General features: G+C 35.2%; 2 protein-coding genes across 2 annotated transcripts; both read left to right on the top strand.

Moving 5' to 3' along the window:
* The first annotated feature begins 3,134 nt into the window (after window positions 1-3,134).
* Window positions 3,135-9,605, top strand: DRM2 (domains rearranged methyltransferase 2). The gene is made up of 12 exons (XM_018120159.2): window positions 3,135-3,446; window positions 4,401-4,444; window positions 4,661-4,798; window positions 5,391-5,490; window positions 5,573-5,619; window positions 5,766-5,865; window positions 5,943-5,989; window positions 6,254-6,370; window positions 6,640-6,739; window positions 7,231-7,322; window positions 7,478-8,212; window positions 9,061-9,605. Exons 2-12 carry the CDS (start codon window positions 4,442-4,444, stop codon window positions 9,493-9,495), a joined length of 1,914 nt encoding a protein of 637 aa, XP_017975648.1. The 5' UTR covers window positions 3,135-3,446; window positions 4,401-4,441; the 3' UTR covers window positions 9,496-9,605.
* Window positions 9,606-11,034: 1,429 nt separating this feature from the next.
* LOC18600784 (DEAD box RNA helicase family protein) lies at window positions 11,035-16,989 on the top strand. The gene is made up of 9 exons (XM_007031450.3): window positions 11,035-11,220; window positions 12,035-12,383; window positions 12,743-12,898; window positions 13,047-13,115; window positions 13,668-13,937; window positions 14,140-14,490; window positions 14,630-14,907; window positions 15,083-15,472; window positions 16,104-16,989. The coding sequence occupies exons 2-9, from the start codon at window positions 12,060-12,062 to the stop codon at window positions 16,579-16,581; spliced, it is 2,316 nt and encodes a 771-aa protein (XP_007031512.2). The 5' UTR covers window positions 11,035-11,220; window positions 12,035-12,059; the 3' UTR covers window positions 16,582-16,989.

Genomic DNA, 16,989 nt, shown 5'->3' on the forward strand with positions numbered 1-16,989 from the left:
GCTGCCTCCGTACAAAAAGGGTCGCAATTAGAGTTATCAATATGGGTTAACCGGGCCCGGCCCTACCTAAGTCCTTGTGGATTAAGAAAATATGAATTGGGTCAGGTTAGCTTATTTTTTATATGGACCATCAAAACTTCAACCTAGCTTATCCCTTGCTAATCTATGGGTTGGTTGGGTCAACCTATTTTTTTAAAAATTTTATTTTTATAATTTTACTTAATAAATTTTTATTAATAAAATTATTTTATGATTTAATTCATAAATTAAAATTATTAATTTGACAAGTAAAGATTAAACACATCGAAATATATAAAATAAACAATATTATTAATAATTAAATTATTAATTTTACATAGTTAAATATATTAATTTATTAAATTAATTAAAATTATTAATTTTTTTTACCTATAGGACTGGCCTGCTCTAACCCACCCTAACTCTCTAATTTAGTGGGCTAGTCCATTTAAGCTCGATTTTAATATGGATTTAAAATTTTAAGCCCAATCCACCTCATATTTTATAAAAAATAGATTAACTCAATGGATCAGGCCCATTTTGACATGTATAGTAATAATGATCAAAGCTCGGACAACTGTTTACCAAAAACACAAGTCTTTGCAAAATCATAAGACCATTTATGGGGGTCGAGGCTTGCCTATTGCTGGAAGGCCAAGGAAATTGGTGACTTGATGATAGGGTAGTTGACGATCCGAAGCCCTGGTGGTGAACGACAGTCGTAACTATAACAATCCTAAGGTAGCGAAATTCTTTGAAGTGTAAACATAATAATATCAATTAGACAGATTCTAAACTAAATCAACGAGATTTGTTTAGATTACAATATTATTAAATTACAATTATGATTATCTTGATTCTCTCCTGTATTATTGATAATTTTTTATATAAATTCTATATATTTTTATAAAATTCACAATTTAAAATAAAAGATTGGTTAAAGATATAATTAGAAACTTATTCTAAGAAAGGATTTTTGTGTTTAAGAAATTATTTACATCAAATTAAAGAAAAGATAATGCATTAAATATAATTTTTTTTCTTTATATGTCATCTTAATCTATAAATAGTAGCATTAGTAAACCAGGCCAAACAAGCATATTGTCTTATTATTTCTCCATCACGACAAAGTCCACTATTCCATTACTCTTGCTTCTTATAGAAAGTCTTGAGAATCCTAAAAACAGAATCTGAATTTCCTTTCACACACCAACTTTATTCCATTTCAGGAATATGAAATTTAGTGAAATACCAAATTTAGTCCTTCCCTAATTGTATTTTTACAACCATAGATTCTTTTTTTGATTATTCATGTACTCCCTTTGTCACATACTTAGTATATAAATTAAACCCTTTACCATATTGAAGCGGCCAACCTACCATGTTCATGCAAATGGAATGAATAACCTATGCCCCTTTCACATGGTTAGACTGATTCAACTTCTCACACTCATTTGATGAATGATCCGTAAAGAATGTCAACAAAATTTAAATAATTTTAATACTTATTTATTCTTATTATTATTATTATTTAAAAAGTAATATTATAATTAATAAATTAAAATTTCAATTTAATTTAAAAGATCAAGAAAGGTATGCAAATCAGGTCAATCAATGCATTGATATTGGGTGGATGGTGGAAACCAGCTCGATAGTATTGTGAGTTGACTTTTGTACTTTTATCTTGAGTTCAAAATATATTCTATAAAAATCACTGTAAAATGATAACATTAATAAATAATTTATATAATTTCTTATAGTTTTTAATCTTTTTTAAGAGTTAGATTCTTGAAATTTATAGATATTTATTAAGATTAGTTAACTTTTTTTTTTTAATTTATAATTATCATCAAATTCAAGAATAAATATTATATTGATTATAATTTTATTAGTAAGTATTATATTAATAAATACCTATGTATAGCTTCAAATTTTTTATTATTTAACTTATTTATTTTATTATAATAATTAATAATTATATTTTATATAAATTAACGGTTACGATAAAATAAATAAAAATATGAATAAGTATGCTACATGGTACAACTTGCATAAATATTAAATGGAGGGTGGATAACAACTCAGCATTGTTATGAATTTACAATTTTACCCCTACTTATTTCTTCAAAGCAAAGGTAAGAATCTAGCACAATGACAAAGGAAAAAGTAAGGAAAGGCAGACATGATCACATGCCGTTCTTGAAACTTTAAGGGCATGTTTGGTTTGAGAAACATGTTCGACTCATTAAGTATGAATGATGTTAATAAAATATTTTTATTATTATTTTATTTTTAAATTTATATTGTATCGATTCTTTTAATGTGCTGGATAATATCATTCTTTATTTTCATATTTTTTTATTTTCATTGAAACATAAATAAAAATTAATTTTTTATTATAATTAAAACGAATTTTTGACATTCAAAACTTTAAAGCCTAAGATCTTAATGTTTTTCTATTCTTCAAGTTGGAAATAAAAAAATCATCTTTTAACCACCCACCCAGTATTCTTATTATCTTACACCAATTCGTTTATTTTTCCTTTAAAATATGTTATAAAAACTATTTAATCATCCATAAATCTGAATCTTTTTTGTTAAAGAAAATTTTAAATTTTCAGTAACCAAACATGTCCTAAATCAAAAAACTTCTCTTTCATTTGTACGTCTTGTCAATTTGCAACAAAAGAAGAGAAAAGTTAATTTAACACGTATATATATATATATATATATATATATATATATTTATTATTTTATTTTTAATTTATCTCAAGCAATTCACCGAAATAATTGCGAAAATTCGTTAGAAAATCAAAATTGAAAAACAAAATCACAACCAAAAGAGTAAAAAATTTATTGATAATTATAAAATAATTATTACTATATGGAAAATCTTAATCAAATTCAATTAAATCGAGTATCTACTTTATATAAGCAACGACCTTAGCGATAGCACGAGTGTTCCATGCGGCCGACCCAGCAAAAACACAACAAAAGCTGCAAATTTTTACTGCGTTACGAGTACGGCCAGTAGTCAAATACGGTGAAAAAGCGATTGCACCATCGCGTGAGATTTTATTTACCCTTTTATTTACTGCCCCTCAAAAAATTTGCGATTCCCGCAACAAATAGACTAGACTCTGTCGCTCCCTCTATTTCGTTGCGTCTCTGTTTTCTTTCTCTCTCAAAAACGATTCAAACTTAATTCACTGTTGAAAGCTAAAACCTCCATTTTTTTTTTCAATCCCTTTCGATTTTTGCATGCCTCGGCTCTGCTCTGAATTAGGTGCAAATCTCCATTTTTATCATCGTTTTGGAAATTTTTTACCGCGCGGAAGACTTTTTGTTGAGGAGATGAACTGCATTATCGTATTTCTCTAAGAAAGTTTCGGCATCAGATTTATATTCTCCGTTTTGGATTCGTTGAAGTAAGTGTTTTTCGTTTAACGAATTGATCGGTTGCGTTAATTACTGCTTGTTTCCGTTGATTCGAGAGTTAGTTATCGGTTAACTATAGGATTAGGCGTTTCTCTAATGCGTTTTCTTTTCTCTCTTTTTTTTGCTGTTCCTGTTTGGTTGCCGAGAAACGATTTGTTTTTGCTGCTTCAACTAAGTTTTATACTTCGTTTTTTCTTGTTTAGTTTCGCAGCTAGGAAAGAGGAGTCAAATTTTGGCATCGAATATTGTGCGGACGGTTTATTTGTCGATCATATATCTGTATTATATGCTAATTTCGATGTTTTTAATATAATAATATTTAACAGAAATGAGGCTTATAAATTATATTTTTATCTTTTATCTTTTATCTTTTATAAATTTAATCTAATAAACTAATTTAAAAATATTATTTGTTTATTTTTTTTTTATTTTTTCTGATTTTTGATCTTTTTCATGTTTCTTGAGATGTAAGAAGAGAGTATTACGACTCGAACTTATAATTTCTGTATAGACTTTTTGAGGTTTAGTACACAAAACCTTTACTCTCTTGTTGTAGATAATGTCCTTTTGGGGTTCTTTAATCTCTTGGTAATGTGGATGATTAAGCCTCCTTGTGTTTAACTTGGTCAAATGACTAGAAGTAAAATATCTTGTGGTTTTAGTTGTTGATTGTGAAGATTATCGAAAAGGGACCTTGAACTTGCATAGATTACCAAGGATATGGTTGTTTCTAGGTAAATAAAAAAGGCTTAGTTTATTGTTGCAGTTATGTTTCTCTAGGAGATTGACTGAGTTTCAATCCGTTATCAATATTACCAAATTCCATATGCAAGGCATGGATAATTTACATGTGGCTTGGCTGTTGATAAATTGTTTAATTTTATGGTTTTATAGTTGATATTTTGCCCTAGCTTCTGACCTATCTTCATTTGTTTCTTTTACAGGTTGAGAAACTTTTCTTGGGCTGTACTGTAGCTCAAGAAAAATGGTATTCTTTAGTTTTATTCTTTTTTTTTTCAAAATTTTTGTGCTGTCATTTTAATATCTTTCCTATATTTCTTAACAAGGTCTCATTTATGAACGAGACTTAGTTTTATTATTAGGCAGACTAAAAGAAATGAAATGGATTATTCTTTAATTATTAATTCGTTTTTTTAATGTATTCTGATATCATGCATGGTGTGTTCATCTGTAATTTGTGCAGAATGGTAACAGTTCTGGTGGCGGTGGTGATAATTTTGACTGGGATACTGAAGATGAGCTGGAAATCGATAATTATGCTATCGCCTCCCACTCAGGGGTGACAATTCCTACCGGAGAAGCTGTTTCGGGCTCAGCAGAGGTACATGCTCCCCAATGCAATTAGTGCATGTGCCATTCTGGAATAGTGTTGCAGTTGCAGCACTAATCAGGAATTTACTTGCAAATTGTTTTAATGGTTATAAAGATGGTGTGTGATGGAATTTTCTTTGATTTGTAATTTTCAAAGAAATGTTATAGATTTGGTAATTATCAATAATTGATGAGTTCCTATGGGAATTAGTTGAAATAATGGAGCATTAGCTGACCTTTTAGGCAATTTTTACTGGAGGCCTCCGTAAATTTGCCTCTACTTTTCATGTACTGCTTTCTGAACTTTTTCTTCTATAAGGAGCTTGAATCTGTCATTGATATTCAGTTTAGTTGGTGATATAACTGATGTGCTTGGCTTAAATTTTATTGATTAGCCTCCAGTGCAGTAAAAATTTTGCATTTATTCAGTGAGCTTTACCCTTTTGACTTCAGCATCTACCCTAATTATGCTCAAATATGCTACCTATATTTGCAGACAATTAATCTTCTCTGTTATAGTTTCTTGAAACTTTTCCAGGCATATAATGGTGAAGAAAAAGTAATTTTGTAACTAACTCATGGTTAACTTTTACTGTCTCAAGGCAAGCCTGTCTGCAGATTCTTCCAATTCCAAGGTAATTGATCATTTTGTAGGAATGGGGTTTTCGAAAGAAATGGTTGCCAAAGCAATTGAAGAAAATGGTAAAGCTTCTTGGACGTTTTTACTTAGAGCACAAGGTTCAACCTTAAACTTGTTTATAATTCTGCTTTGACTATTGTCCAGGAGAGGAAAACTCAAATTTGATACTTGAAACTCTCCTTCACAACTCGGTGAGTTCCAAGATGCTTATAGGGTACATGAATCATGATGCTAAAAAGTTGCTGCACATGCTCTTGGCAGAATTTTTACTGTTAAATTTAGTGTAATGCAGATTTTATAACAATATTAATACTTGATTCCCCTTTTCGGTTTGAAGGCAAGCTCATCGCCTAGTTCTTCCAACTCCAAATTGATAGATCATTTTGTAGGGATGGGGTTCTCTGAACAAATGGTTGTCAAAGTGGTTCAGGAAAACGGTAATGGTCCTTTCTCATTTGATTAGACATCAGTTTTCATCTCAACAGATCTGTGATCCTGCTCTCTATATCTTCAGGAGACAGAAATACAGATTCCATATTGGAGACTCTATTGACGTATTCAGTAAGTTATACACCTTAACCTTGTTTCTAGTCCCTTTGTTTAGTGGACATTATTCTGAAGCACAGATTTGTATGGGAGAAAAACCTGTTTGTTTGAATAGGAATTTTGATTTTGATGCAATAGCAAATGTACATATTCAATGGTTTAGGTGATATTTGCAAATCTTCACCAAGTAGAATTGTCTTTGCAAGTTGGTGGAGTGTCATGCAAGGGAGTTGTTTGCCCTCTCTGTGCCGTCATGAATGACCTGTTTAAAATTTTCAGGCCCTTGAAAAATCTGCTCCCATCCAGCAACATGCTGATTCTGGTAACTGCTCATCAGATTATGAATGGAGCTTTCTGTATGACTTTTCAGATATTGATAGTTCTTCTGAGAATGAGGTATCTAAACTTCAATGTTACATTTATTATTTCATTTGCTCAATTTTTAGACATATCTATTTTAGTTTTAAAGAGCTGCTGTGTTTTTTATTTTTCTAGCTGCATGGATGAATAGAATGTGGTCTTCAGTCATTGCATTTGCATTTATATAGATGCTGTAATTTAGCTACTGAATAATTATCTATATTACAGAATAACAGAATTTTTAATCGTAGTTTAGTTGCAGATGATCCATGTATGTTTTTGCTTTTTATATTTCTATGTTCCAGGAATTCATGAATCCTGATTCTGATGAGGAGAGTAAATTGTTGTTCTTGACAAAAATGGGGTACTCAAAGGCTGAGGCTTCAATAGCTATGGAGAGATGTGGTATGTGTTTCTTTGCACATTATTGTTGTTGATAGTATAAATTATCAAAGTTTCAGTTGGAAAGGAAAAGAATCCCAGGAAGTTCAACCGTATTTACCTGCATGTATTGAAGATGCTGAACTTTCATATTTGTCATATTACAAAAGGAAGAAAATAAGTTGTCATTTTTGTTCTACTGCAGGATATAATGTAAAGGCCAAGTATTATTTTTATCATTCATGATTATAAGGTGTCCAAATTGCAACTTCCAAAGCCCGTGGATGGTTTGAGCTTTTTAGACAAAAGGAATGAATTTGCCCCAATGGCTTGTAGAGAAACCCAAGTGTTAAGCTGTGAACATTTTAGGTGGCACCCCTGGGCTTCAAACTATATAGGAGAAGATTTTTGTGATACTTTTAGGTGTAATCCTAGGGCCTTATCTAAGTTGTAAGAGGTGGAGTGTAGTTGTTACATCAGATCATACCTTAACATTAACTCTTTAAATATTTCAGGTCCAGACTCCTCAATTGCAGAGTTGACAGACTTTATATCTGCTGCTCAAATGGCTAAGGCTGCTGATGCACTTTTTCCCCTTGAAGACAAGGTAGGTTTTTTCTTTATTCTAAGAATTTCTAAATCTTTTATAGCTTGTTCTTTTCTTATTTCCTTTTAATTAACAGTATATGTCAATTTGCTCTAGTTTTCCTTGTCTTATTTTCAGTAAAATTTACACCAATAATTTTCCTTCCGATTTAACAGAAGCCATTCTGCAATGACTCTAATCACAAAAAGAGGCGAAACTTGGACTATGATTTGTGGAAAAAGAAGAAGCAGATGAAGCTTCAAAAAAGGCTTCTTGATGGAGTTGATGATGCGATTCATCTTCCAAATCCAATGATTGGTTTTGGGGTCCCTACTGAAATAGTCCAGATAACTCATAGAACACTTCCGGAAGCCGCTATTGGGCCTCCTTACTTCTACTATGAGAATGTCGCACTCGCTCCAAAAGGGGTTTGGCAAACCATTTCACGTTTCTTATATGATGTGGAGCCAGAATTTGTTGATTCAAAGTATTTTTGTGCTTCTGCAAGGAAAAGGGGCTATGTTCATAATCTGCCATTGGAGAACAGATTTCCCCTTCTTCCATTTCCACCTCGCACCATACATGATGCTTTTCCATTAACCAGGAAATGGTGGCCTTCTTGGGACACAAGAACAAAGTTGAACTGCTTACAAACATGCACAGCAAGTGCAAAATTGACAGACAGGATCCGCAAGGCACTTGAAAATCATGGTGATGAGCCACCTTTGACTGTCCAAAAGTTTGTTCTTGATGAATGCCGAAAGTGGAATCTGGTCTGGGTTGGAAGGAATAAGGTTGCTCCACTTGAACCTGATGAAGTGGAAATGCTTTTGGGGTTCCCTAGAAACCACACAAGGGGAGGAGGAATTAGTCGGACTGATAGATATAAATCACTTGGTAACTCGTTCCAGGTGTGTCCCTGCTTTTTTATGTCCTTTGGCAAATCCTTGTGTATTACTGGTTTTACAATATGTGAATGTCATCAATGTAGCAAACTCTGTTACATGGACTTGGCATTTAAGGTCACTGTACTTGTATGGGTATGTGTCTGACACGGCTTTGAAGATATGGATGTGCCCTTTTTGCCCTTTGCCTAGCTACTGTTGCGATAGTAAGAAGAAGAAGAAGAAGGGAGAAATGGAGGGAGGGAGAATTTTGTGACTGGGTCACATGACTTGGAATAAAAGGAGAACAACATTCAGCACAGAAAAGAAAAAAGAGGAGAGATTTGGTTAAATTAAGGCTTTCTTTTAAATTTTGCATGGCTTATAATAAAAGGAGAATGGCGTTCAGCGCAGAAAAGAAAAGGAGGAGAGATTAGGTTTAAGTTAAGGCTTTCTTTAAAATTATTGCGAAGGTTTTAAAGAATTTTCTTTTTGTTTTTGGATAAGGGTAAATAAAAAGAAATCTTATTTGTATAAAGTATTACACACACACACATACATATCCACGTACCTTTATTTTGCTTTTGGATCCTTTTTAGCTGACTCCACAAGTCCAAAATTTTAAGCAAAAGGCAAGTCAGACACCTGGATACATACCATTTTCAGATGTTCATAACCGAGTCCATGTAACTTAGGTTGCAAATAATTATAGAATGCTAAGTGTTTAAGCATTTCAAGTAATAACTAAATTTGAATTAATTCTTTCTTTTTTGCTTTTCCCGTGCTATTTCCTACCTTTTTGGGGTAATTCTTTGGTCTCAAGATACATGAAGTTCATGCTTGTGGTGCTTTGCTTATACAATAATTTATTTCAGGTTGACACAGTGGCTTACCATCTCTCAGTTTTAAAAGACATGTTCCCCGGTGGTATCAATCTCCTATCGCTTTTCTCTGGGATTGGTGGTGCAGAGGTTGCCCTCCACCGGCTTGGTATACCTTTGAAGAATGTTGTATCAGTTGAGATATCAGAAGTAAATAGAAATATTGTTAGGAGTTGGTGGGAGCAAACAAATCAAAAAGGGACTTTGATTGACATACCAGATGTGCAACAACTGAATGGTGATCGGTTAGAGCAATTGATGAACACATTTGGTGGATTCGACCTTGTTGTTGGTGGGAGTCCATGTAATAACCTTGCAGGTAGCAACAGACATCATCGAGATGGACTTGAGGGTAAAGAATCGTCCCTCTTCTTTGATTATTGTCGTATACTAGAACTGGTTAAATGTATATCGGCAAGGAATCAATGATTTCAGTTGAAGGAGCATATTTATGGATACTTTCTTCAAAATTATTTTTTCTTGCATCCTCAATATTGTCCGAACATAACATTGGAATAATGACGGAAATTTTTTCCAAATCATGTTTAGCATCAAATTCAAAGAGAAACGAATTGTTTAAAATTGATAGGAAAGTTGTTGGATATAGTTTTGACTAATATATTTGTCATTGTGTGTCTTTCCATTTTACTTGAGTATGCTCATGGTTTGAAGCATATGAAGCTTGAGCCATTTGTGTGTTATGCCACCCAGAAGGCTATTATTAATTAAGATGGCACTTTCCTTCATATCAGAAGATCATATTGCTTGTTGTAGATGAGTTGGTGCACTTGTGCTGTAAGTGTGATGTGTTTTTCTGTCCTCTGCCCTGGATTAGGAAAGATATGCTGTGTATTTGTTATATCTGTCTGCTCAGGTTGGACAAATGCAGTCAAGGCTTTCTATTTGCCTCTTGTTCTCTGATGTGGAATCGAATGTGTGTTTCTGTGAGTTCCTCAGAGGAGAAAAATGCTTTATGGTAAGATTGTCTTGTTTTGTCGGGATGATAAAACGAACATGATCGGTAGTGAGGAAATGGTCGTAATTTCGAGTTTCTTTTTACTCTTTGTAAGATCATGGTTCATAGGATCTTGTTCAAAAACAGGTTCAGCAAAGTTTAGCAGTATTTGTTTCATAGGCTGGAAGCTGAGCCTGTAGCTTTCCTGGCCTGGGATTCTCACCACCATTGCTGCAACTCAAATCTTCTCAAAGAGCAACTTGAGCTTAAATGGGCTTGGGATTTGAATAGGCCTAAAGAAAGTCGCTTGTGCCTTGTTGTCACGTTACTTGGTTCTCACGTCGGCTGGGCTTCTATTTCCTCGAAAACGAAATGACGAAATGCTTGCTTGAATTAGACCCCACACGCATTCGATTTCTGTCTTGGTCCTAACCTTGAGGTAGATTTGAGTCAAATCATAGGTTATTCCGAACAAATAAAATTTTTATTTACGAATCCAATTAGCATAAACCCAAGAATATGTTAATTATATGATGTGAAGATTAGTACAAAAGCAATAAATAATTATAAATATATTAAATAAAAGCAATATTTATTTTTCCAAGTTTAGGTAAGATTTTAGTTATGGCAATAGAAAATAAGTTGTCTTTTCCTGAACAAGAAACATGGAATTCCTTTATTGGCAAATCCATTTATGGATATATTCACATAAAAAAAGCCAGGTGTCCATGTGCATGTAACTTCGATTTTAACCACTGCCAAATTTTTCATACATTATATCACTGGATTTACAATTTTATAATATTTACTATTTAGAATAAATTTTAAGTTTTGAATATTTCATTTATAATTTTCTAGAAGATTAAAAGATGTACCCAAAAACGTTTTTTACATAAATTATTTGTAATAGTTATTTGATGCATAATAAATATTTTTTTAATACATAAAATAAAAACAAAATAATATTTTTTTTAAAAAAATTGTTAGTTGCTATAAATATCCACCTTTGATCGTCCTTTTCCTTCTCCTCCTCGCCTCACTTTCTCTCTCTACCCTTTTCTCTTCAATTCACAAGACACGGCAAAGAGAGAAGATAGAGAGAGACAAGGATCCAAGAAGAGGCAAAAAAGCAAAGAAAAACTTAAATTACCAGAGCGAAAGCTAATCTCGCTTCATCTTCCCTGAAACGACAGCGTCAGGTACTTCGATCCTTCAATTCTCCCTGAGTTTCTCAGATCTGAATTTTATTTTTCATATTTTTGGACTGCCCATCTCGATCCTTTCAAAATATCGATGAAAAGGGTTGATTTTTTGGGTTCTAAATTCTGATTTATCGTTTTTATTTCCGATTTTGTTTTTTGGATGTTGCTTAAGTTAGGGTTAGGGTTAGGGTTATGATTGTTTATTAATAAAATATGATGAGAAAAATTCGGTTTTCATCTTGGTCTTGTATCTGGGATCTGATTGGATGTTATTATTGGAGTTATTTCTTATTATTTTTGAAGTTTTGAGATTGTTTGAGCTCCGTTTTTATGCCTTTTAGGACATATTTGGTTCTGGGTGTTTAGGATTGTTAAGCTTTTGCGTTGATTTTTGTAGCTGTATTTTGTTTATTAGTAGGAAAAGGCAGTTTAAAGGTAATTTACGTAGCTCAATTTTTGTTTTGTATTGTTTGGTTTGGCGTGGAAGTTATTTTCTTTTATATTCCTTTAATTTCTTAGAACCCAAGCTCTTATTTGCTTTAAGGGTCGGTTTGTTGTTTCTTTTGCTATCTATTTTTTCACATTGGTTTATTTGCTTCCTACAAAGTTATTTAAAATGCAATAGTAAATGATAAAACGTGAAAATAACAATTGATTAATAATAAGCATATGACTAAAATGCAACATCAATTTTATATAAGAGTAAATTCATGGTTTTTGGTTCTCCAAGAAATTTACCTTCAGAGTTTATCATAATGGTTCCTTTTATTAGTTTATCATTTGTGTATTTAAGAATTTTTTGGGTTTGCAGATTTTCATTGGTGGCTTTTCTTGCTATGGCTGCCACTGCGACTGCCTCTTCTGCTGGACCACGATATGCTCCGCCAGACCCCACTCTTCCCAAACCATGGAAAGGCCTAGTTGATGGTAAAACTGGTTATCTCTACTTTTGGAATCCAGTAACCAATGTCACCCAATATGAGAGGCCTACAAGCATAGATTCTGTCCAAAAGTTTTCTGCTGTGCCTATAAGTTCTTCAGTTCAAGTTCAGCAATCTTCTGAAGGGCGTCGTGGGTATAGTCCTGACAAGGAGAATGATAGGTATGGAAGAGGCAGCAATGCTGTATCAAAACTTGAGCCAGTATCAAGAAGTAACCAGGTATTTGTTCTAGTTCTGTCCTCTAAATCTGATTCTTGATTGGTCCAGTTTTTCTTGTTGCCCTTACTTAAAATTGAAAAATAGTACATTTGTCTTAACTTGTTGAGTCCCGTTTCTCTCTGGTGGGTAAACTGTTCAGTTTTGTCACATTTGATTTTGAGACCTGGATTCATGTCATTGATTATTGTTTACATATTATCCCTAGCTACTTGTTTTCTTTTATATTAGACTATTAAAATTTTTAAAGCTTGGGTTTTTCGAAATTACAAAAGTTCAAGCATCTGAAGTGGGAATTTATGAAAGGTGTATATCTTTTTTCTTCTACGTAGGATTAATTGTTTTGTCTTAATTTGCAATAGAATGCAAGAGGTGGACCAGTTCATTCCCTTAATACCCCTAATGGGACTGCCAGCTCTTTGATTGGAGGATCTTCTACTAGGGGACATGGATCAGCAGCTGCAGGAAGTAATATGTCTAGTGATGCTTATCGTCGTCAGCATGAGATAACAGTAACTGTGAGTATCTAGGCGACAATAAAAATAGTATATTAATCATCTCACTTTTCTATGTGTATTCAGAGAGTTTGGCTTCTTAGAATCTCATTGTGCTTGGGGTATCACTATCGCTTGTGACTCAAATTATTTTTCCCTGAACTCTTGTCAGGGAGATGCAGTGCCCGCGCCTTTTACATCATTTGAAGCTACTGGCTTACCTTCTGAGATACTTCGAGAGGTACGCTATTCTGATTCTCTTTCATTCTTTTGGTCTTTATGCAACATTGGTGGACTTGAATCTTGTAAGTTAGTCGAACTATGCGAGTTGAATGTTTGTTGTGCAAAGTTCTGTGATTGCTGGAGGTCCCAATCTTGAGCATCAGACTCATGTTAATTCTTTTGCCATCTTTACTTTTTGTCGCAGGTGCGATATTTGCTCCGTGGAGGAGCTAATGTCGTACGCTGTGGTGCCCTCTGTGGGGGGCCTTGCATATAATTTGGGGCGCCCTTATATGGTGGACCAATTTTTGGGAAGGGCTTCTGAAAAGTCCAAGTTCGTGGCCAGGACTGCCGTTGGTGATGATTCAGTCTGCCACTCGGTCCAAACGGAAGAAGAGGCCTCCTCCTGTTCCAGCTTGCATCAGCAAGCATTGGCCGCATGCATATGGGGGATGATGCTTCTTCTGGCATAATCCTTTCCTCTATAAGTCCTAAAAGAAAACCAACCATAAGTCTTGAGGGCAGTGCTTCTGCTCACGGAGGTTGCTGGATTTTTTTTTGCTTTTAACAGGTACATAATGCTGGGTTTTCTGCCCCGACTCCAATTCAGGCTCAGTCGTGGCCAATTGCATTGCAAAGTAGAGACATAGTGGCCATTGCTAAAACAGGATCTGGGAAAACATTGGGTTACCTGATTCCTGGATTTGTTCATCTCAAGCGTTGCCGTAATGAACCTCAAATGGGTCCAACTGTGCTAGTATTGTCACCAACGAGGGAGTTGGCTACTCAAATACAAGATGAAGCTCTCAAGTTTGGGAAGTCATCAAGAATTAGTTGCACGGTATGTTACCATTCTGAGTCAGGACTTCAATTTGTTTAATTTTTGGTTTTCATTTTTTCAGTGTCTTCCAATTTCAATGATAAATGTTTATAATTTTTTCTACGGATCATCCACCAATAATTTTTTAACTTAGAAGTCTTTTGAAGGTGAAGGTAGAATCATGATTTTTTACTGACTGGAGTTGTCATATGTTTCTGTGCAGTGTTTATATGGAGGAGCACCAAAGGGTCCTCAGTTGAGGGAGATTGAGAGAGGAGTAGATATCGTGGTTGCCACTCCTGGCCGATTAAATGATATTCTAGAGATGAGGAAAATCAGCCTCCATCAAGTTTCTTACCTTGTCTTAGATGAGGCTGATCGCATGTTGGACATGGGTTTTGAACCTCAGATACGGAAGATTGTGAAAGAAGTGCCTACTCGCAGGCAGACTCTCATGTACACGGCAACATGGCCAAGGGAAGTCCGGAAAATTGCAGCAGATCTACTGGTAAATCCTGTTCAGGTCAACATTGGCAATATTGATGAGCTTGTGGCAAACAAGTCTATCACACAGGTTTGAACTCCACTACTGCTAATTCTGATTTTGTTCTAGCAAATTTGGGATTTTTACCGTTATATAATAGTAGTTATGATTGTACGTGGCTTTTTTATGACATAGTTGCCAAGAAATTTAACGTTCTGTTATCTTGCAGTATGTTGAAGTATTATCACCAATGGAGAAACACAGAAGATTGGAGCAAATACTGCGCTCCCAGGAGCCCGGATCCAAGATTATTATTTTTTGTTCAACCAAGAAGATGTGTGATCAACTTGCTCGCAACCTTAGTCGCCAGTTTGGAGCTGCTGCCATCCATGGAGACAAATCTCAGGCTGACAGGGACTATGTGCTGAGTCAATTTCGCACAGGGAGGTCACCAGTGCTTGTTGCTACTGATGTTGCTGCTCGGGGATTGGACATTAAAGACATTAGGTAGGGATTGGGATTTCCGACGCATAGTTCCATTGCTTTATACGTCTATAGCTTTTAAAGGAGCAACTTATGTTAATGCTGGACACTCTTGGTCCTTAATGTTTTCTTGGTGACTTTATTACATCTGCTGTGTAAATATATTGTGGTAATGGTTAAACTAATTAATCTTTCACAGGGTGGTAATCAACTATGACTTCCCTACTGGAGTTGAGGATTATGTGCATAGGATTGGGAGGACTGGAAGGGCAGGTGCAACCGGATTGGCTTACACATTCTTTGGTGATCAAGATTCAAAGTATGCTTCAGATCTCATCAAAGTTCTAGAAGGAGCAAACCAGCGGGTTCCTGCAGAACTTCGTGACATGGCTTCGCGTGGTGGTGGGATGGGAAGGCCTAGACGTTGGGCCCCCAGTTCTGGTGGCCGTGATGGGGGACGTGGCGGACGTACTGATTCAGGGTACGGAGGAAGGGACAGTGGAAGGGGTGGTCGAGGAATATCTACATCCTCCTCTAGCTGGCATGAGAGAAGTGGAGGACGTGGATATGACCATGAGTCTCGTGACAGGTATGTTGGTGTTTTCTGTTTTTTTTTTTATTTTTTTTCTGTTTTGGATACGTTAGGGGGTCAATAAGCTTGAGCTATACAGCATCGCTAGTGCTCTACAATCTAGTTAAATCCATCCTCCCTTCATTGGGTTTAAACATTAGACTTACAAGTTGAAAGTCCCAAATACTAACTCTTAAGGTGGCTCTACAGGTTGAAAGGCCCAAATACTAACTGTTAAGGTGGCTTCTTGGTAAAGTCTCAAATACTAACTGTTAAGGTGGCTCCTTGGTGATACATATAGCTGTTTTTTAGTTTATTTTGGTGCTGCTTTTAAGGGTTTTTTTTTTTTTTTTTTAGGGGGGGGGGGGGTTGGTTGTGGTATGGGCAACTGTGCAATCTTGAGTTTATATCTGTTGTTTACTGGGGTTTGGAATTTTAATAATATAATGTTCTGTAATTGCTGCCGGATTTGTTGCAGAGCATTGTGCTTCTTTTTGAAAAGCAGAGCATTATTCTTCATGGCAAAAGTATGGATGGACATGATTTCCCACACCATGCTTCAGTAGTGAATTTAGAAATCATTGCAATCTTGGAATGGAACTTGTTTAAGTTCACCTATGTTATTAACCCTGTTGTTATGTATGAGCAGGTATGATCGTGGTTTCCATGACAGTTATGATAAGGGACGGAGTCGGAGTCGAAGTCGAAGTCCTGCAGGTTGGAGTGATCGCAATAAAAGCAGTGGCCGTGACCGCAGCCGGAGTCGTAGCCTGGACAGGCATGATAGAGCTGCTGGACGTGAACGTTCCCCAGCGCGGAGTTTTCATGAGGCAATGATGAAACGTAGTCGGTCATCCCCACCACAACAGCGTGGGCCACCTTTTGGTAATGAGAATTCAAGGGAACACAAAAATTTTGTGGCTTCGCGGAGCCCTCCTCGTGAGAGGTCAGGGTCACCTTATGGTGGTGGTAATGGAAGGGACAACTTTGGAGGATCATACGGTGATTCTCAGAAGGATCGGGGAAGATCAGGATATGCTAATGGGTTTCGTACAGGTTTTGGAGATGAGGAGGAAGGTATGATTCCAGCTGATGAAGATGGGATAATACCTCCCAATGATCATTGATCTCCTTAATGTGAGAATTGAGGGATTTTGGTGGTTTTATCAGGCCTTCTGGTGTTGTCTACTTTCTCGGTTTTGGTTTTAGTTATATGTGGCCCCAAGCAAGGGCAGTTTGCAGCAGTGAAGGCATAGAAGTTTCAGAAATTGACATTACGAGGCATTTTTTGTTTTTTTCTTTGATATTCTAGTTTCTAGTGTTAGATGACTCAACCAGGAAAGTTTAGAAGTATTTTGGTGGGAGCTTAAAAGAAGGGGAAGGCAGAGTTGAAATGTAATGACGTGCAAGGATGAACCTTGAGAAAATCTTTTGATGTATTCGTTGTGTAATTCTATGAAATGTGAAAGGATAGCTGTTACTGTGGCGCTGCCAATATAGTTAAAAAGCTAATTGGATTTAAATGTTTGCTTCCA

This window comes from Theobroma cacao, chromosome 4, assembly GCF_053813885.1.
Source record: "Theobroma cacao isolate CCN51 chromosome 4, ASM5381388v1, whole genome shotgun sequence".
NCBI classification, from domain to species: domain Eukaryota; kingdom Viridiplantae; phylum Streptophyta; class Magnoliopsida; order Malvales; family Malvaceae; genus Theobroma; species Theobroma cacao.